The 15,000-nt window shown below is 44.0% G+C and overlaps 1 protein-coding gene across 1 annotated transcript in view; it reads right to left on the bottom strand.

The window, feature by feature from the left end:
• Positions 1–15,000, bottom strand: part of LOC308282503 (echinoderm microtubule-associated protein-like 6) — a gene marked incomplete at its 5' end in the record, with an annotated part of 77,416 nt that overhangs the window by 55,719 nt on the left and 6,697 nt on the right. The window contains 10 exons of the mRNA XM_080722867.1: positions 526–589; positions 717–862; positions 1,293–1,417; positions 2,326–2,457; positions 4,389–4,526; positions 4,892–5,093; positions 6,245–6,380; positions 7,657–7,842; positions 13,581–13,649; positions 14,421–14,519. Of these exons, the coding sequence (XP_080578993.1) occupies positions 526–589; positions 717–862; positions 1,293–1,417; positions 2,326–2,457; positions 4,389–4,526; positions 4,892–5,093; positions 6,245–6,380; positions 7,657–7,842; positions 13,581–13,649; positions 14,421–14,519 (1,297 nt within the window). The remainder of the gene's footprint in view (positions 1–525; positions 590–716; positions 863–1,292; positions 1,418–2,325; positions 2,458–4,388; positions 4,527–4,891; positions 5,094–6,244; positions 6,381–7,656; positions 7,843–13,580; positions 13,650–14,420; positions 14,520–15,000) is intronic.

The raw sequence follows: 15,000 nt of genomic DNA, 5'->3' as shown, positions 1-15,000 counted from the left end.
CTGTGACATAGAATGGGTCCGAAGAGTCAAAAGAGTACCGTTCAGACACCCCATTCAGAAAATCACTGAAATGAAAGGAAAGGCTGAGAGTTAATGAATTGGGTTTTCTGGAAGAGACACTGGGAAGACCAAAAATGTGAAATTCTTGGTGGGGCCCCTTTAAAGAGACATACAGTATGTATTATTATCATACCTATCTTCAGGGAAGTGGTAGAGTATATCCAACCCTCGAACATAGCCAGCATAAAATGTATGCTTATCTACAAAAGATAAATAACGGCTACTGCCATTGGTTAATATGTCAGCGTTATTTCCAGATACCAATATTGTCCGCAAACAGCAAATATCGGCAGATATTGATATCTGGACAATATATATTATTATCGCACCTTTCTTGAGACAGGGGAACCTGTATAACTTGACCAGTCCATAGTCGTCTCCAGTCACCAACACAGATATATTATATAATAATAATAATAATAATAATGTGTACAGTATACATACAGTATATATCTTATATCCTACCTTTCTTGAGACAGGGGAAGCGGTACAGTTTGACCAGTCCATAGTCGTCTCCAGTCACCAACACAGATATATTATATAATAATAATAATATGTACAGTATACATACAGTATATATCATATATCCTACCTTTCTTGAGACAGGGGAACCTGTATAACTTGACCAGTCCATAGTCGTCCCCCGTCACCAACACGGCGCTGCTGTAGTTTGCGTCCACAGAGTTGACGTCGGTGGAGGTGGAGTATTTGGACCAGATCCCGTTGACCTCTGACCCCAGGACCCCGGTCCAGCTCATCCAGTGGATCCCCTTGGCCTCCTCCTTGGAGAGCTGCTTCCCTGCTGAAAGGTCATAAGGTCAACAGTTCAGAGGTCAGGGTCTGTCAAAGTGACACTTTTGTTTGGCTCTGCAATATCAGGTTGTGTTAGTAGTATTGATTATTATGCTTGTGTTTGACATGGTGATGAGATACTTGACTAGGTTGGTCGGTAGAGGTGTGTGTTTAAACCCGTAGCCCAATCAGGGACCAGCATTTCTGGCAACGTCATCATTAACGTTATCATTAAGTGTCGGTCAAAGTTGTTTACATGGCTGACATGTTGGATACAGCACTGAATCCACACAGTGCAGCCTGAGTGCAGCAGGTGTTCTTGATTAGACATCGTTCTGTTATAGAGCTGAGTGGTCTGTTATCAAGAAATAACACACCGCTGATTTCAACGGTTGACCAATCAGAATCATTGTAATAAATAGTATCATTATACATGTTACCTGGCATCCTATAGAAGAGTCTCTCTCCTGCTCCGTCATTGGTCTGCAGGAACCGGCTGTCAACCGACCAATCCAGATGAGTTATGAATGATGAGGAGCGATTACATTCTCCCACCTTCTTATATCTGGAAGATCAAATATGATACAATATTAATTAACTTCATTGATACAAAGAGGAGGCGCGATTACATTCTCCAACCTTCTTATACCTGGAAGATCAAATATGATAAAATATTAATAATTAACTTTGTTGATATAAAGAGGAGGCGCGATTACATTCTCCGAACTTCTTGTACACGTTAGATACATTATTTTTAAAATATTCATAAAGTCATTCAAATTAATAGGTGGAACAATTACACATGTATGGTTAATTCCCATTTATTAAATATGAATGATTCAATTCATATTCTTATTAACCCTTTCCCGTTGTGCCCATGTTTCGGTCCCATACGGCAGTACTGACTGTGGAGTCAGTACTGCTGTTCTGTATGGAGAGCTCCAGAGTCAGAGCAGGGTGTGGAGAGCAGAGATTCAGGAGTCCTGAGTGGGTGTCTGTTGGCTGGTCTGTGCGCTCAGTCACATCCCAGATTCATAGATAATAGGGCCCTATTTTCCTCCATGCTAAACCCTAAACTTCTTTACTTTTTTTTTTACTATTTTGAAGAAAAAGAAATACAAAAATAAAGTAAACACTTCAAACAGCCGATCTACATTGACACGTTGTGAGCTTGTAGATCAGCTATTTGAAATATTTAAAACTGTTTTTCAAAATAGTAAAAAAAGGCAAAGAGGTTTAGGGGATGGAGGAAAATAGGGCCCACAGTGTAGTACACTCCATGACTGTAGATTTGAATCTGTTTCATACCTCTGTCCTACAGCGTAAACGTCCACCAGGCCATCGTTAGACCCCACTGATATTAATATGTACTGATAGATCTATAATACATAATATATTAATATGTACAGATAGATCTATACATAATATATGAATAATATGTACAGATAGATAGTAGATACAGTATATTCCTACCTCTGTCCCACAGCGTAAACATCCACCAGACCATCGTTAGACCCCACCGCCAGGAAGGAGCCGTCAGGAGAGAACTTCAGTTCATGGATGACTTCCTTCCTGTCCTTGATGTGAACCACCTCTGTCATGTCCCTGTGAGGACAGACAGACACACAAACAGACAGACAGACAGACAGACAGACAGACAGACAGACAGACAGACAGACAGACAGCCAGACAGACAGACAGACAGACAGACAGACAGACAGGTAGACAGACAGACAGGTAGACAGACAGACAGGTAGACAGACAGACAGACAGACAGACAGACAGACAGACAGACAGACAGACAGACAGACAGACAGATAGACAGACAGACAGGTAGACAGACAGGTAGACAGACAGACAGACAGACAGACAGACAGACAGACAGACAGACACACAGACAGACAGCCAGACAGACAGGTAGACAGACAGACAGACAGACAGACAGGTAGACAGACAGGTAGACAGACAGACAGGTAGACAGACAGGTAGATAGTCAGAGGATAGTAACTCTTTAGAGGTCCATGACGTGTTAACGCAGCAATCTCTTTGATTGTTACGGGTGCCCTTTGACGCGTTTGACGCATTGTACAGTAAACTATACTGTAGCTACTGTACCAGGCTACCGTGGTGACTGTAGCTACTGTACCAGGCTACCGTGGTGACTGTAGCTACTGTACCAGGCTACCGTGGTGACTGTAGCTACTGTACCAGGCTACCGTGGTGACTGTAGCTACTGTACCAGGCTACCGTGGTGACTGTAGCTACTGTACCAGGCTACCGTGGTGACTGTAGCTACTGTACCAGGCTACCGTGGTGACTGTAGCTACTGTACCAGGCTACCGTGGTGACTGTAGCTACTGTACCAGGCTACCGTGGTGACGAAAAACACTTCATTTCCCGAAATGCAGCGCGAGATCACGTGACCGGGAAGTGCTGTCTCCCTCATAGACATGCATGCACGCTTGGGCAGAAAAGCGATTTTTTTTTCCCCTAATCTAGCTTTTAAATCACCTTCATGTTCAAAACGCTGCCTTCTCTACCGGCCGTTACAAAAGCCCTGTGGCCCGCGATTGTTTAAAAACGGTCCCGACTGAAAGAAAATATTATCGTGATAAACAGGACATGCTTGGATTACATTTACTCTGATTACTTTTTTGCCAGAAGGGCCTCAAAGGTAGGTAAAACGGCGGGTTGCCATGGGCACCTGCCGATTAAATGTTGAATAAGTGTGGGCACGCTACCAGTTAATAAAATATGTGAATACATTCTTTACCAAGACATTTCTTCACCAATGTGTTTGTAGATTGTCTAGTAACACATCTAACAAAGTTTGAAATTCAAAATCCCCTAGGGGAATTTTTGACAGCTGCTTCAAGTAGCATGTGAGGGGTCTAACTAGGTTGTTTTCTTTTTTCCATGATCCTGAATCCATTGCAAGCATTTGTGTTGCACGAAAAACATTCCTTGGGCTAAAAACAGACCCACAAAACTATGGTTTAGTGATGAGTCATCACTTTTCATCAAATGCTCATTTTCAACATTGAACGATGTAATTAATTAATATACCTCAGAGGTGTTGTGTGGAAATAAGAAAAAAGTTCCCCCCAAATCTGGTTGTGAGGTCATGTGATCTGTGATGTCATGATGGTGTACTTTTTTTTCCCTGGTTTGGACGTAGCGCGTGGAAGGAACACGTTATTCCAACCAGTTCCTTTCCCCTCCATCAGGCGCCCCGGCTGGCCAGGGGGAGGCGTTATTGAGACCAGGATTACTTGCATGTTTTTTTGTGAGGGTATCAACCCTAGGAGACACGGGGAGAACATGCAAACTCCACACAGAAAGGCCCTATCGCCGACCCCACCTAGGGTGTGGGCGCTGATGACGCATGCGGAGGGAGGAACACGCCGCCAGCGCCCACAGTGTCCCCCGGCGGGAATCGAACCCAGGACCTTTTAGCTGTGAGGCGAAGCGCTAACCACTGCGCCACCGTGCCCACCAAAAAATAGAGTATTTTAATAGTAACAGAGTATAAATACCTGACTCTCAGTACAGTAAAGGACCCGTCCTTCATTCCCAGAGCCAGTTGAGATCCATCGTTGTTGAAGGAAACGCTTCTGACTGCTTCCTCCATGTTACACCTGGCCAAGAGAGTATGGTCTGGTAGGCTCCATAACCTGCATAAACACCCATTATAACATAATACACAATAAGAACTACACACTGCTTCCTCCATGTTACACCTGGCCAAGAGGGTGTGGTCTGGAAGACTCCATAACCTGCATAAACACCCATTACATAAGATACACACTGAGAACTACACACTGCTTCCTCCATGTTACACCTGGCCAAGATTCACTGTGATGTCATACTAACACAAATCCCTTTTAAGCCCATGCATGGAGATCCCTGATGTCATCAATATTAAGCCCATATCTAACAAGACTTCATATGGGAATGCCCATATATGGAGGCCACATTGGCAACACATACCACACTAACAGAATCCATATAAGGCCAAGACTGATGTGTATGTATTTACCTGACAGATCGGTCATCGCTGCCCGTCACGGCCACGGCCTGCTTAGGGTGGACGTCCAGAGCCCACAGCTCTCCCTCGCTGTGACCCTGCATCAGCAGGACGGGTTTGTCCCTCTCTCTGACCATCACCTCAAAGATCTCACTGTCCTGGGTCCCCGCTAGCACCCGGTCAGCCTTCCAGCACACTGACCTGATGGACAGACCTGAGACAGAGAGGGGTGGGGGGGGGGCAGGGGTCGTCGTATTATCAAAATAATTTTGATAATACGATTTCAAGATCGCAAAGTGCAATAACTCTCGCCGTGACGGTCTCAGAAATTTCCCCTTCCATGACTTTTCCTAAATATTCAAGACATATGTTCTATTTTTTTTTCCTTCAGAAATGTTTCCTAAGTATGAAATAATATACGATTATACCACTCTAACTGCATTTATCAGAGAACCCCCGCTGGCAGCAGGGGAGGAGGTGTTGCTCTCCTGGGCAAAAAGGGTGAGAATTTACCTGTCAATTTGACTGATACATACATGCAGTCAGAGTGGAAGTGATTTTTTTTTCAGTCATCCGGGTGTTAACTTTTTTGGTGCCATGATTTTTTCTCTTCAATGTCCCGCGATGCCATGGTCTCCATAGACTTCCATGTAATTTATAGTGCACGGATCGTGCACGCCCATGCCTAGATGATGCACCACGTGTGTGCACACTGTTCACAGCTTTCAAACAAAAAAATCCGCTTGGAAATCCGTTCAGGCATTCATGATTTATCAGCCATTATGTTTTCTTCAGATGTAAACAAACATGGCTGCCATGTTTGAAAGAATGGGTTGGTATGGGGGTTAAACATGCAATTTCGCGATCGCGATCATGCCTAACACATTTCTGGAGGTCCAAAAAACATTTTTGAAAAAAAACTTTTTGAAAAATAAAATAATAAAAAAGTTCTTCTAAAACGGCCCAAACTCGGGAAACTCGGGGTTGGCACAGCGGTGGTATACAAACTCGGGAAACTCGGGGTTGGCACCATATGTGTTAAAGGAGTGTAAATCCCTATCTTCCTTTAAAACGGCACTCTGTGCATAGTACTGTGTTCTATCTCTCTGTCATTCAATGTTATACAAGTTTTATAAAAAAGGATCTCAATTGAAACAAGTCATAGGAGTTCTTGGGCTTATCCTTTTAGTTGACCTTGTACCAGTGAACTGTACTCATGAAACTGTACCTTTACCTACGAAAACCTCTAATAATGTCTTCGATCAATCTATCACTCTGAAATGTTAGTTTTAGTCTAGTTTTACTTACTCTTTTAGTAGTTCACACATGTAGGGTAGTCTTTAAAAAGAAAACCGTGTAAGGTACCTTTATAACCTTGCTCCGCCTCTCTCAGGTCGATCTTGGTGATTGGTTTAAAGTCGACGTCCCACAGCCTGACACACCCATCTCTGCCCCCGGTGGCGAAGCCTTCCTCGCACGAATGCATGGAGAAGATACCTGCCTAAATACAGTTAAACATAACATTACAACATTATACCACACCACATGAAGCCTTCCTCACACGAATGCATGGAGAAGATACCTGCCTGAATACAGTTAAACATAACATTACAACATACTGTACCACATGAAGCCTTCCTCGCACCAATGCATGGAGAGGATTCCTGCCTAAATACAGTTAAACATAACATCACAACATTATGCTACACCACATGAAGCCTTCCTCACACGAATGCATGGGGAAGATACCTGCCTAAAGATTAGGTTAGTGTTATGTATGAAAAGATGGCTTGAAGATGGCTGACAGTGCTGAGGTGCTGTGAAAAAGCTGTGGATATTTCTGTCTTAAAATGTAAGGAATCCTTGGTATCTCAGTAACCAAAAGGTTACCTGTGGACTTCAGGTACTTTATATAGTTATTCTCCTTTACATTTGTTTTTTTATTTTTGTAACCCATTTTTTCACCCAGTGCCAATTGCCTATGTAATCCTTGGCTCTGCTCTCCCTCTGCCGTGCCTGGGGAGACAACGGACTGACCTCATGCTTCCTTCAGTGCATGAGGAGCCCAAGTTGCTTCTTTTCACCCGACAGTGGAGATTTCCCTGGTTTGGACGTAGCGCGTCCAAACCTGTTATTCCGACCAGTTCCTTTCCCCTCCATCAGGCGCCCCGGCTGGCCAGGGGAGGCATTATTGAGACCAGGATTACATGCGTGTTTTTGTGAGGGTATCAACCCTAGGAGACACGGGGAGAACATGCAAACTCCACACAGAAAGGCCCTATCGCCAACCCCACCTAGGGTGTGGGCACTGATGACGCGGAGGGAGGAACACGCCGCCAGCGCCCACAGGTCCCCCAGGGGAATCGAACCCAGGACCTTCTAGCTGTGAGGCGAAGCGCTAACCACTGCGCCACCGTGCCCCCTCTCCTTTACATTTGTAACCAAAAGTGAAACTGCTGATTGAAGGGAGAACGTGCTGCAGGTCGGCTACCATTAGACCAACCACCACTAGCTAGGCCTTGGCCCCGGGTGGATGCCCAGCTATCCAGGCCAGCTAGATACAAGCAAAGCCAGGCCCAGGCCTCTGGAGCAGCTCGGCTATTCAGCCAAGTGGAGAACACCTACCATCCAGGCCCAGGCCAGTGAGCAGCTCTGCTAACCAGCCCTGGATGGTCCTGACCAGGTGTGTGTGTGTGTGTGTGTGTGTGTGTGTGTGTGTGTGTGTGTGTGTGTGTGTGTGTGTGTGTGTGTGTGTGTGTGTGTGTGTGGTGACTGACCCCATGTGCAGCCTGGATGGTCCTGACCAGGTTGGGTCCTCTCCACACATAGATGTCTCCATTCAGAGCTCCGCTGTAAGTCAGCTCCTCCTTGGCCGTGGACACACACAGGATGGTCTGGAGGTCCCCCGTCTTCCCAAACACCCCCCGCTTAGGGGTCAGAGCGTTCCCACACAACGACCAGAACTACAGGAGACACAGAGACTTAGGGGTCAGAGCATTCCCACACAGAGACCAGAACTACAGGAGACACAGAGACTTAGGGGTCAGAGCATTCCCACACAGAGACCAGAACTACAGGAGAGAGACAGATACTTAGAGGTCAGAGCGTTCCCACACAGAGACCAGAACTACAGGAGAGACAGAGACTTAGAGGTCAGAGCATTCCCACACAGAGACCAGAACTACAGGAGAGACAGAGACTTAGAGGTCAGAGCGTTCCCACACAGAGACCAGAACTACAGGAGAGACAGAGACTTAGAGGTCAGAACTACAAGAGACACAGATACTTAGAGGTCAGAGCATTCCCACACAGAGACCAGAACTACAGGAGACACAGAGACTTAGGGGTCAGAGCGTTCCCACACAACGACCAGAACTACAGGAGACACAGAGACTTAGGGGTCAGAGCGTTCCCACACAGAGACCAGAACTACAGGAGACACAGAGACATAGGGGTCAGAGCGTTCCCACACAGAGACCAGAACTACAGGAGAGACAGAGACTTAGAGGTCAGAGCATTCCCACACAGAGACCAGAACTACAGGAGACACAGAGACTTAGAGGTCAGAGCATTCCCACACAGAGACCAGAACTACAGGAGACACAGAGACTTAGGGGTCAGAGCATTCCCACACAGAGACCAGAACTACAGGAGAGAGACAGATACTTAGAGGTCAGAGCGTTCCCACACAGAGACCAGAACTACAGGAGAGACAGAGACTTAGAGGTCAGAGCATTCCCACACAGAGACCAGAACTACAGGAGAGACAGAGACTTAGAGGTCAGAACTACAAGAGACACAGAGACTTAGAGGTCAGAGCATTCCCACACAGAGACCAGAACTACAGGAGACACAGAGACTTAGGGGTCAGAGCATTCCCACACAGAGACCAGAACTACAGGAGACACAGAGGCTTAGGGGTCAGAGCGTTCCCACACAACGACCAGAACTACAGGAGACACAGAGACTTAGGGGTCAGAGCATTCCCACACAGAGACCAGAACTACAGGAGACACAGAGACTTAGGGGTCAGAGCATTCCCACACAGAGACCAGAACTACAGGAGAGAGACAGATACTTAGAGGTCAGAGCGTTCCCACACAGAGACCAGAACTACAGGAGAGACAGAGACTTAGAGGTCAGAGCATTCCCACACAGAGACCAGAACTACAGGAGAGACAGAGACTTAGAGGTCAGAGCGTTCCCACACAGAGACCAGAACTACAGGAGAGACAGAGACTTAGAGGTCAGAACTACAAGAGACACAGATACTTAGAGGTCAGAGCATTCCCACACAGAGACCAGAACTACAGGAGACACAGAGACTTAGGGGTCAGAGCGTTCCCACACAACGACCAGAACTACAGGAGACACAGAGACTTAGGGGTCAGAGCATTCCCACACAGAGACCAGAACTACAGGAGACACAGAGACTTAGGGGTCAGAGCGTTCCCACAGAGACCAGAACTACAGGAGAGACAGAGACTTAGAGGTCAGAACTACAAGAGAGACAGGTCAGAGCGTTCCCATGACGACCACCAGAACTATGTAGAAACAGACAGACTTTTTTTTTTTTTTTAATCTTTGTAATCAATTTTAAATTTTCTACATTGTCTACAAAAAGAAAAACAAGACCTGGAACCACTTTAACCATTATTTTATGCTTTAACTATCCAAAACAGCAGATCTACAAGCTATGAATGTATAGATCTGCTGTTTTTGAAAAAAACATTTTTAACTAAAATCTCGGGGGACTCAGCTTTATGATTAGCACAGCTAGGCTATTTGAAAATAGCCAATTTACAAGCGTGCGGCGCGTTGTGAGCTTGTACATCGGCTATTTTCAAACATTTCGTACTTTTACTTTTGGTACTTTAAGCAGGCCTGGAATTTCATCATTTTAGGGGCAAGGCCACTTGGCCTTTGGTGTTGTCCATTCTTTGAGGGCACAAAGGCCAAATGCCAGGGCAGGAAGGCCATCAAATAAAACAAGATTTAAGTCCATTGAAAGAATTTGTTGAATTTAAAGGATGATAACCTCTGCAGTGAAATAGATCAATGATAGCATTTACAATCTGATCCATGCTCAGCCCTGCACCAATCAAAGTCACTGGATTGGTTTAAAGATGGGGACTCAGGGGATTTAAGATGTCTAAGATGTCTAAGGTGTCTACATAGCAAGAAAGAGACACTGGTGTCTACTGTCTACATATTGACAAGAAAGAAAGAGGTGAAAATGGTCCAGTCAGCTGGGGTATTAAGGCCACTGTGGCCTCAGGTCATGCCATTGGTTTGAGGGGCACAAGGTCAAACTGAGGGGCAACGATGACCATGGCCTTCATGAAATTCCTACCCTGTGGTACTCTAAGTATATTTTTATGCCAATACTTTTGTACTTTTACTCAAGTACATTTTAACTTGTAAGGCTGAAGCCACACCAAAGTACCTATGGGAGTGGATTCCCGATTTCACCAGTGCATTTCAATGAGAAGTAAGCCATTTACGATAAGAGGAGTGGGTTGTTGGCTGATTTACCAAACAACCCCACCCACAACCTCGAATGGTAAATTATTTTTCTACCACTTTTACCATATAAATGAAAGAAAACACAGTTGTAACTTGCAAGGATCTTTAGTTACAATCATTAATTGTTTCATTGGGCGGGGTCCATGAGCCAACTCAAGGTTGTTGACTGATTTACCACTGTTTTAAGCCAATCAGAATCCAGTATTTGAACATGTGACCACAAAAAGTGGTAGAATGGAGCGTTTATTTTAGCAGAAATCCTCTGCTGGCATGAAAACGCTCCATTCTCATTGAAATACATTGGCGGAACGGGGATTCCACCTGGGTGTGGGTGCAGCCTAACAGAGTATTTCTGCATTGCAGCATTGATACTAGTATAAATACTAGTATTTACTTAAGTATAAAACATTTGAGTACTTTTTCCACCACTGTGAATGCTTGGCACAGTGCTTGGTGAGAGTCACAATGCTTCCTCTCTCAAACACCTGATAACCATCCACTCGTCTCTGCTCTCCCCTTGAGTTGTTAATTAGTTTGGAGCTTGTAGATCTGCAGATTGGGTTTGGCGCTGCAGTGGTGTAAATGTGCCCTCTACTGTGAATCTAAGGGCGGATTCACACTGCAATCCGTTTGATTAGAACTGATTCTGAAACCGGTTGCTGGTTCACGCTGGCCAGCATTCACATTGGCAGACCTTCTGGCCTCCCTGGAGATCACTAGCACTATACAGCCCGGTCCTATAGGTGGCGGTATGCACATAGTGTCATCAACTATGCGACATTGCTGATGGTGGTTGCCAATAAATTCAGGCACGAAAGTTGGTGTAACAATTCAATGACGCGCGACAGCGCAGTGTGGAACATTGTTGCAGTGGTCTTGGGTCTCGCACCCCCCACACCTCGACAAGACAAACAAGCCTATTTGCATATCAATTGACCTGTGTCGCAGATCTACAAGCTCACACTGACCTTGCATCCGCGACGCGTTGTGAGCTTGTAGATCTGCTATTTTCCAGGCGCATAAACGTGCAGAATGATGAGCGAGACATGCAGCGCAGCGCACGTTATTATTTTAATTATTTAATAATCAACATGGCTGAAACGCTTGTGGCTTAATATTCACATTAATGGCACGTCAAGCAGGCACAGCAGTGCACAAGCAGTGCCAAGGAATCTATAACATCGAAACAAAAGTCAGGGATAAAGGAATACTTTTAGGCTATTTTCTATCAACAGCGGTAAGTCATTTTCGGTTTGTTTTCATGGTTTAACAGTTCATGGTTTAACTTGTAGGCTAGTGCTTTCTCTTTCTGCTTTTCTTTCCCGACGGGCGACAGCGCACACACATGCATGCACGCACGCACCAAGCCCCCCCCCCTCCCGCTGTAAATCTGATCCCAGAGCAGCATAACCATCATCTCACAGTTACAGCCATACTTCATGTCGCTGACTCGCGGCTAATAACGGACCTGAATCTGATCCTAGGTCAGCCTAGATTACAGTCCCGTGTTCCGAATGTTTTAACGGAGCGCCGGTTCTGGCCGTCCCGTCTCACTTTCACCCCTGCCTCAGTGCGCTGGTGCGAGACAATAAATAACTGTTCGCCAATTGCTACTTCTCCCAATTGGAAGTACATGACACCAGTCCAGCGCACCACAGTAGTAGGCTAACTGGTGATATAAAACATATAAACGAATTTTAGAAGACAGTCCTACAAGCAAGCAATCTCTCTGTGAGATGAAGTCGCTGATCCCATGGCCATGTCGACAACTGTTACCCAGTGTTTATTTGTGCCGACGGCTGACTCGTCGACATTATATGAGGTCACGTTCAACATCAATACCGTTTTTGAGGCCGGTTGCTTCACACTGCGGCTCACTGGTCTCGAGGTCGCACAATGCAGTCTCGAGACTACCTCTTGAGGTGGTTTCGAGGCTATCCGTTTCTGAGGAAGACCGCACGCTTCACACTGTCAAAACCGGTTTAAACATCTGCCAAGTAGCCTCGAGACCGGTCTCGAGACCGCAGTGTGAATCCGCCCTGAGTAATCATTTCTATTTCTACTGTGAATCAAATCTATTCTAATCAGTCGTAACATGCCCAGCTCGCTGCTCAGCAGAAATTAGCCCCATCTTGCCTTACCCCCTTAGTCATTTTTTATTATTATTAGGAAAACATTTTGAAATTGTGAAAATAGCCACAGGTCGTTGTGTGTTTGTGAAATTGCGAATAAATGGCAAAACACCTTAGGCATGGCAAGGTGGCGAAGCGTAAGATATGCCCCTCTGGACTGATGTCCTCCCTGATCCCTGAACTCTCACTGACTGAAGTCAGGGGTGGCACCACATTCTGGGCCCTGGGTACAAGGATTCACTGTGGGGCCCCGGGGCTTTAACTACTGAAAAATAGCAGATATACAAGCTCACAGCGCGGCACCAAGTGTAACTCAAATTACCAAATTACCAAAATTTGAGTTACAAATGTTGGCTTAAAAAATACATATATTCAAAGATTTGTACATATTTTCACGACTTTTCAAAAATAGCCAATAGCTAATAATTAAGGCCCCTCCGCTAAGGGGCCTGGTAACTCAGTCCCACTCCCCCCCCGTCCCCCGTCTCCTAAAAAGGTGTCCACGTCACACAGATACGGGAAGTAAGGCGGAATTGCTTTGTCTTGCTATTTTCCGTCTTGGAGTGAGGTCAGATGGTGAGTGTTTGAGGGAATGAAGATTTACACAACTATCTCTTACTGTCCTTTAAGAGTATACATTATTATATATTATTTACACAACTATCTCTTACTGTCCTTTAAGAGTATAAAGTATTATATATTATTTACACAACTATCTCTTACTGTCCTTTAAGAGTATAAAGTATTATATATTATTTACACAACTATCTCTTACTGTCCTTTAAGAGTATAAAGTATTATATATTATTTACACAACTATCTCTTACTGTCCTTTAAGAGTATAAATTATTATATATTATTTACACAACTATCTCTTACTGTCCTTTAAGAGTATAAAGTATTATATATTATTTACAGTCGGTGCTTTAAAGGCTGTGATTAAATGTATGTTCATCCGGTTGTTTAAATGTGTGTTTAGATTAAGGTTTGTGGTCAAATTATGTTAGACTGCTGTCAGTCAGCCATCAGTGGGCGGGTCTTACCTTGATGTGTTTGACACCACAGCTGACCAATCGGCTGGCCTGGACAGGATCCCAGCAAATATCAAAGATCTGTGTAAAGACAAGACTATAGACTCACCAACTACCTTAGATATATCAAAGATATTCTGACGCCCTCTCATACATGAGCTGGCCGTGTTTTTCAATAACTTTTTTTTTTTTTTTTCATTTATTTTGAATCATTTTTTATTGTATTACATTCTTTTCATTTCCCCCCAAAATGATTACAAATAAATGAAAAGGGTTATCCGAAAAAGCAACAACAAAAACATAATAGGAGGGTGTCAGGAGGCACCAGAAAAAAGAACAGGTGTTTTCAATGAATCTATCATGGTTAAAATGGAGTTTGAAGTTACAATGGGTTTGTTTGTATAGGGTCTGATAAAATGTGTCTGATGGAATGAATATTAAACATCTAAATACTGAATCAAGCAATTTAAAATCTGTCCAGGGTGTTCACAAAAGCCTGATTAGACGACACAATTACCAAACGTTTCTTTGAAAGTGAAATATGCCCTGAAATCTATATACAATACATTAATCTATATGTTATTATAATTAGATATGAATATTGGTACTGACTCTGTCAGAGTGTCCTGTAATCTATATACAATATATTAATCTATATTTAATTATAATTAGATATAAATATTGGTACTGACTCTGTCAGAGTGTCCTATAATCTATATACAATATATTAATCTATATTTAATTATAATTAGATATGAATATTGGTACTGACTCTGTCAGAGTGTCCTGTAATCTATATACAATATATGAATCTATATGTTATTATAATTAGATATAAATATTGGTACTGACTCTGTCAGAGTGTCCTGTTGCCATGGCGAGGGCTCGTCCTCGGCTCCAGTCCCAAACACACACAGTGTTCTTAGCATCAAGGCCTACCGATGCTAATCGCTATGGAAACATAACAAACACTCATTATAATATATACACACATACAGACACACACTGTGTTCTTAGCATCCAGGCCTACTGATGCTAATCGCTATGGAAACATAACAAACACTCATTATAATATATACACACATACAAACACACACACTGTGTTCTTAGCATCCAGGCCTACTGATGCTAATCGCTATGGAAACATAACAAACACTCATTATAAGATACACACACACACACACACACACACACACAGTGTTCTTAGCATCCAGACCTACTGATGCTAGTCGCTATGGAAACATAACAAACACCCATTATAAGATATACACACACACACACACACACACACACACACACACACACACACACACACACACACACACACACACACACACACACACACACACACACACACACACACACCAACAAAAACAAATTATAATGATATAGGCCTACACAGGGGTTAAAGCCTAAAAAATTCCAAGACTGA

The sequence above is a fragment of the Nannobrachium achirus genome (assembly GCF_963921795.1).
Source record: "Nannobrachium achirus genome assembly, chromosome: 3".
Classification (NCBI taxonomy): Eukaryota; Metazoa; Chordata; class Actinopteri; order Myctophiformes; family Myctophidae; genus Nannobrachium; species Nannobrachium achirus.
This window is presented reverse-complemented; position numbering and strand designations above follow the sequence as displayed.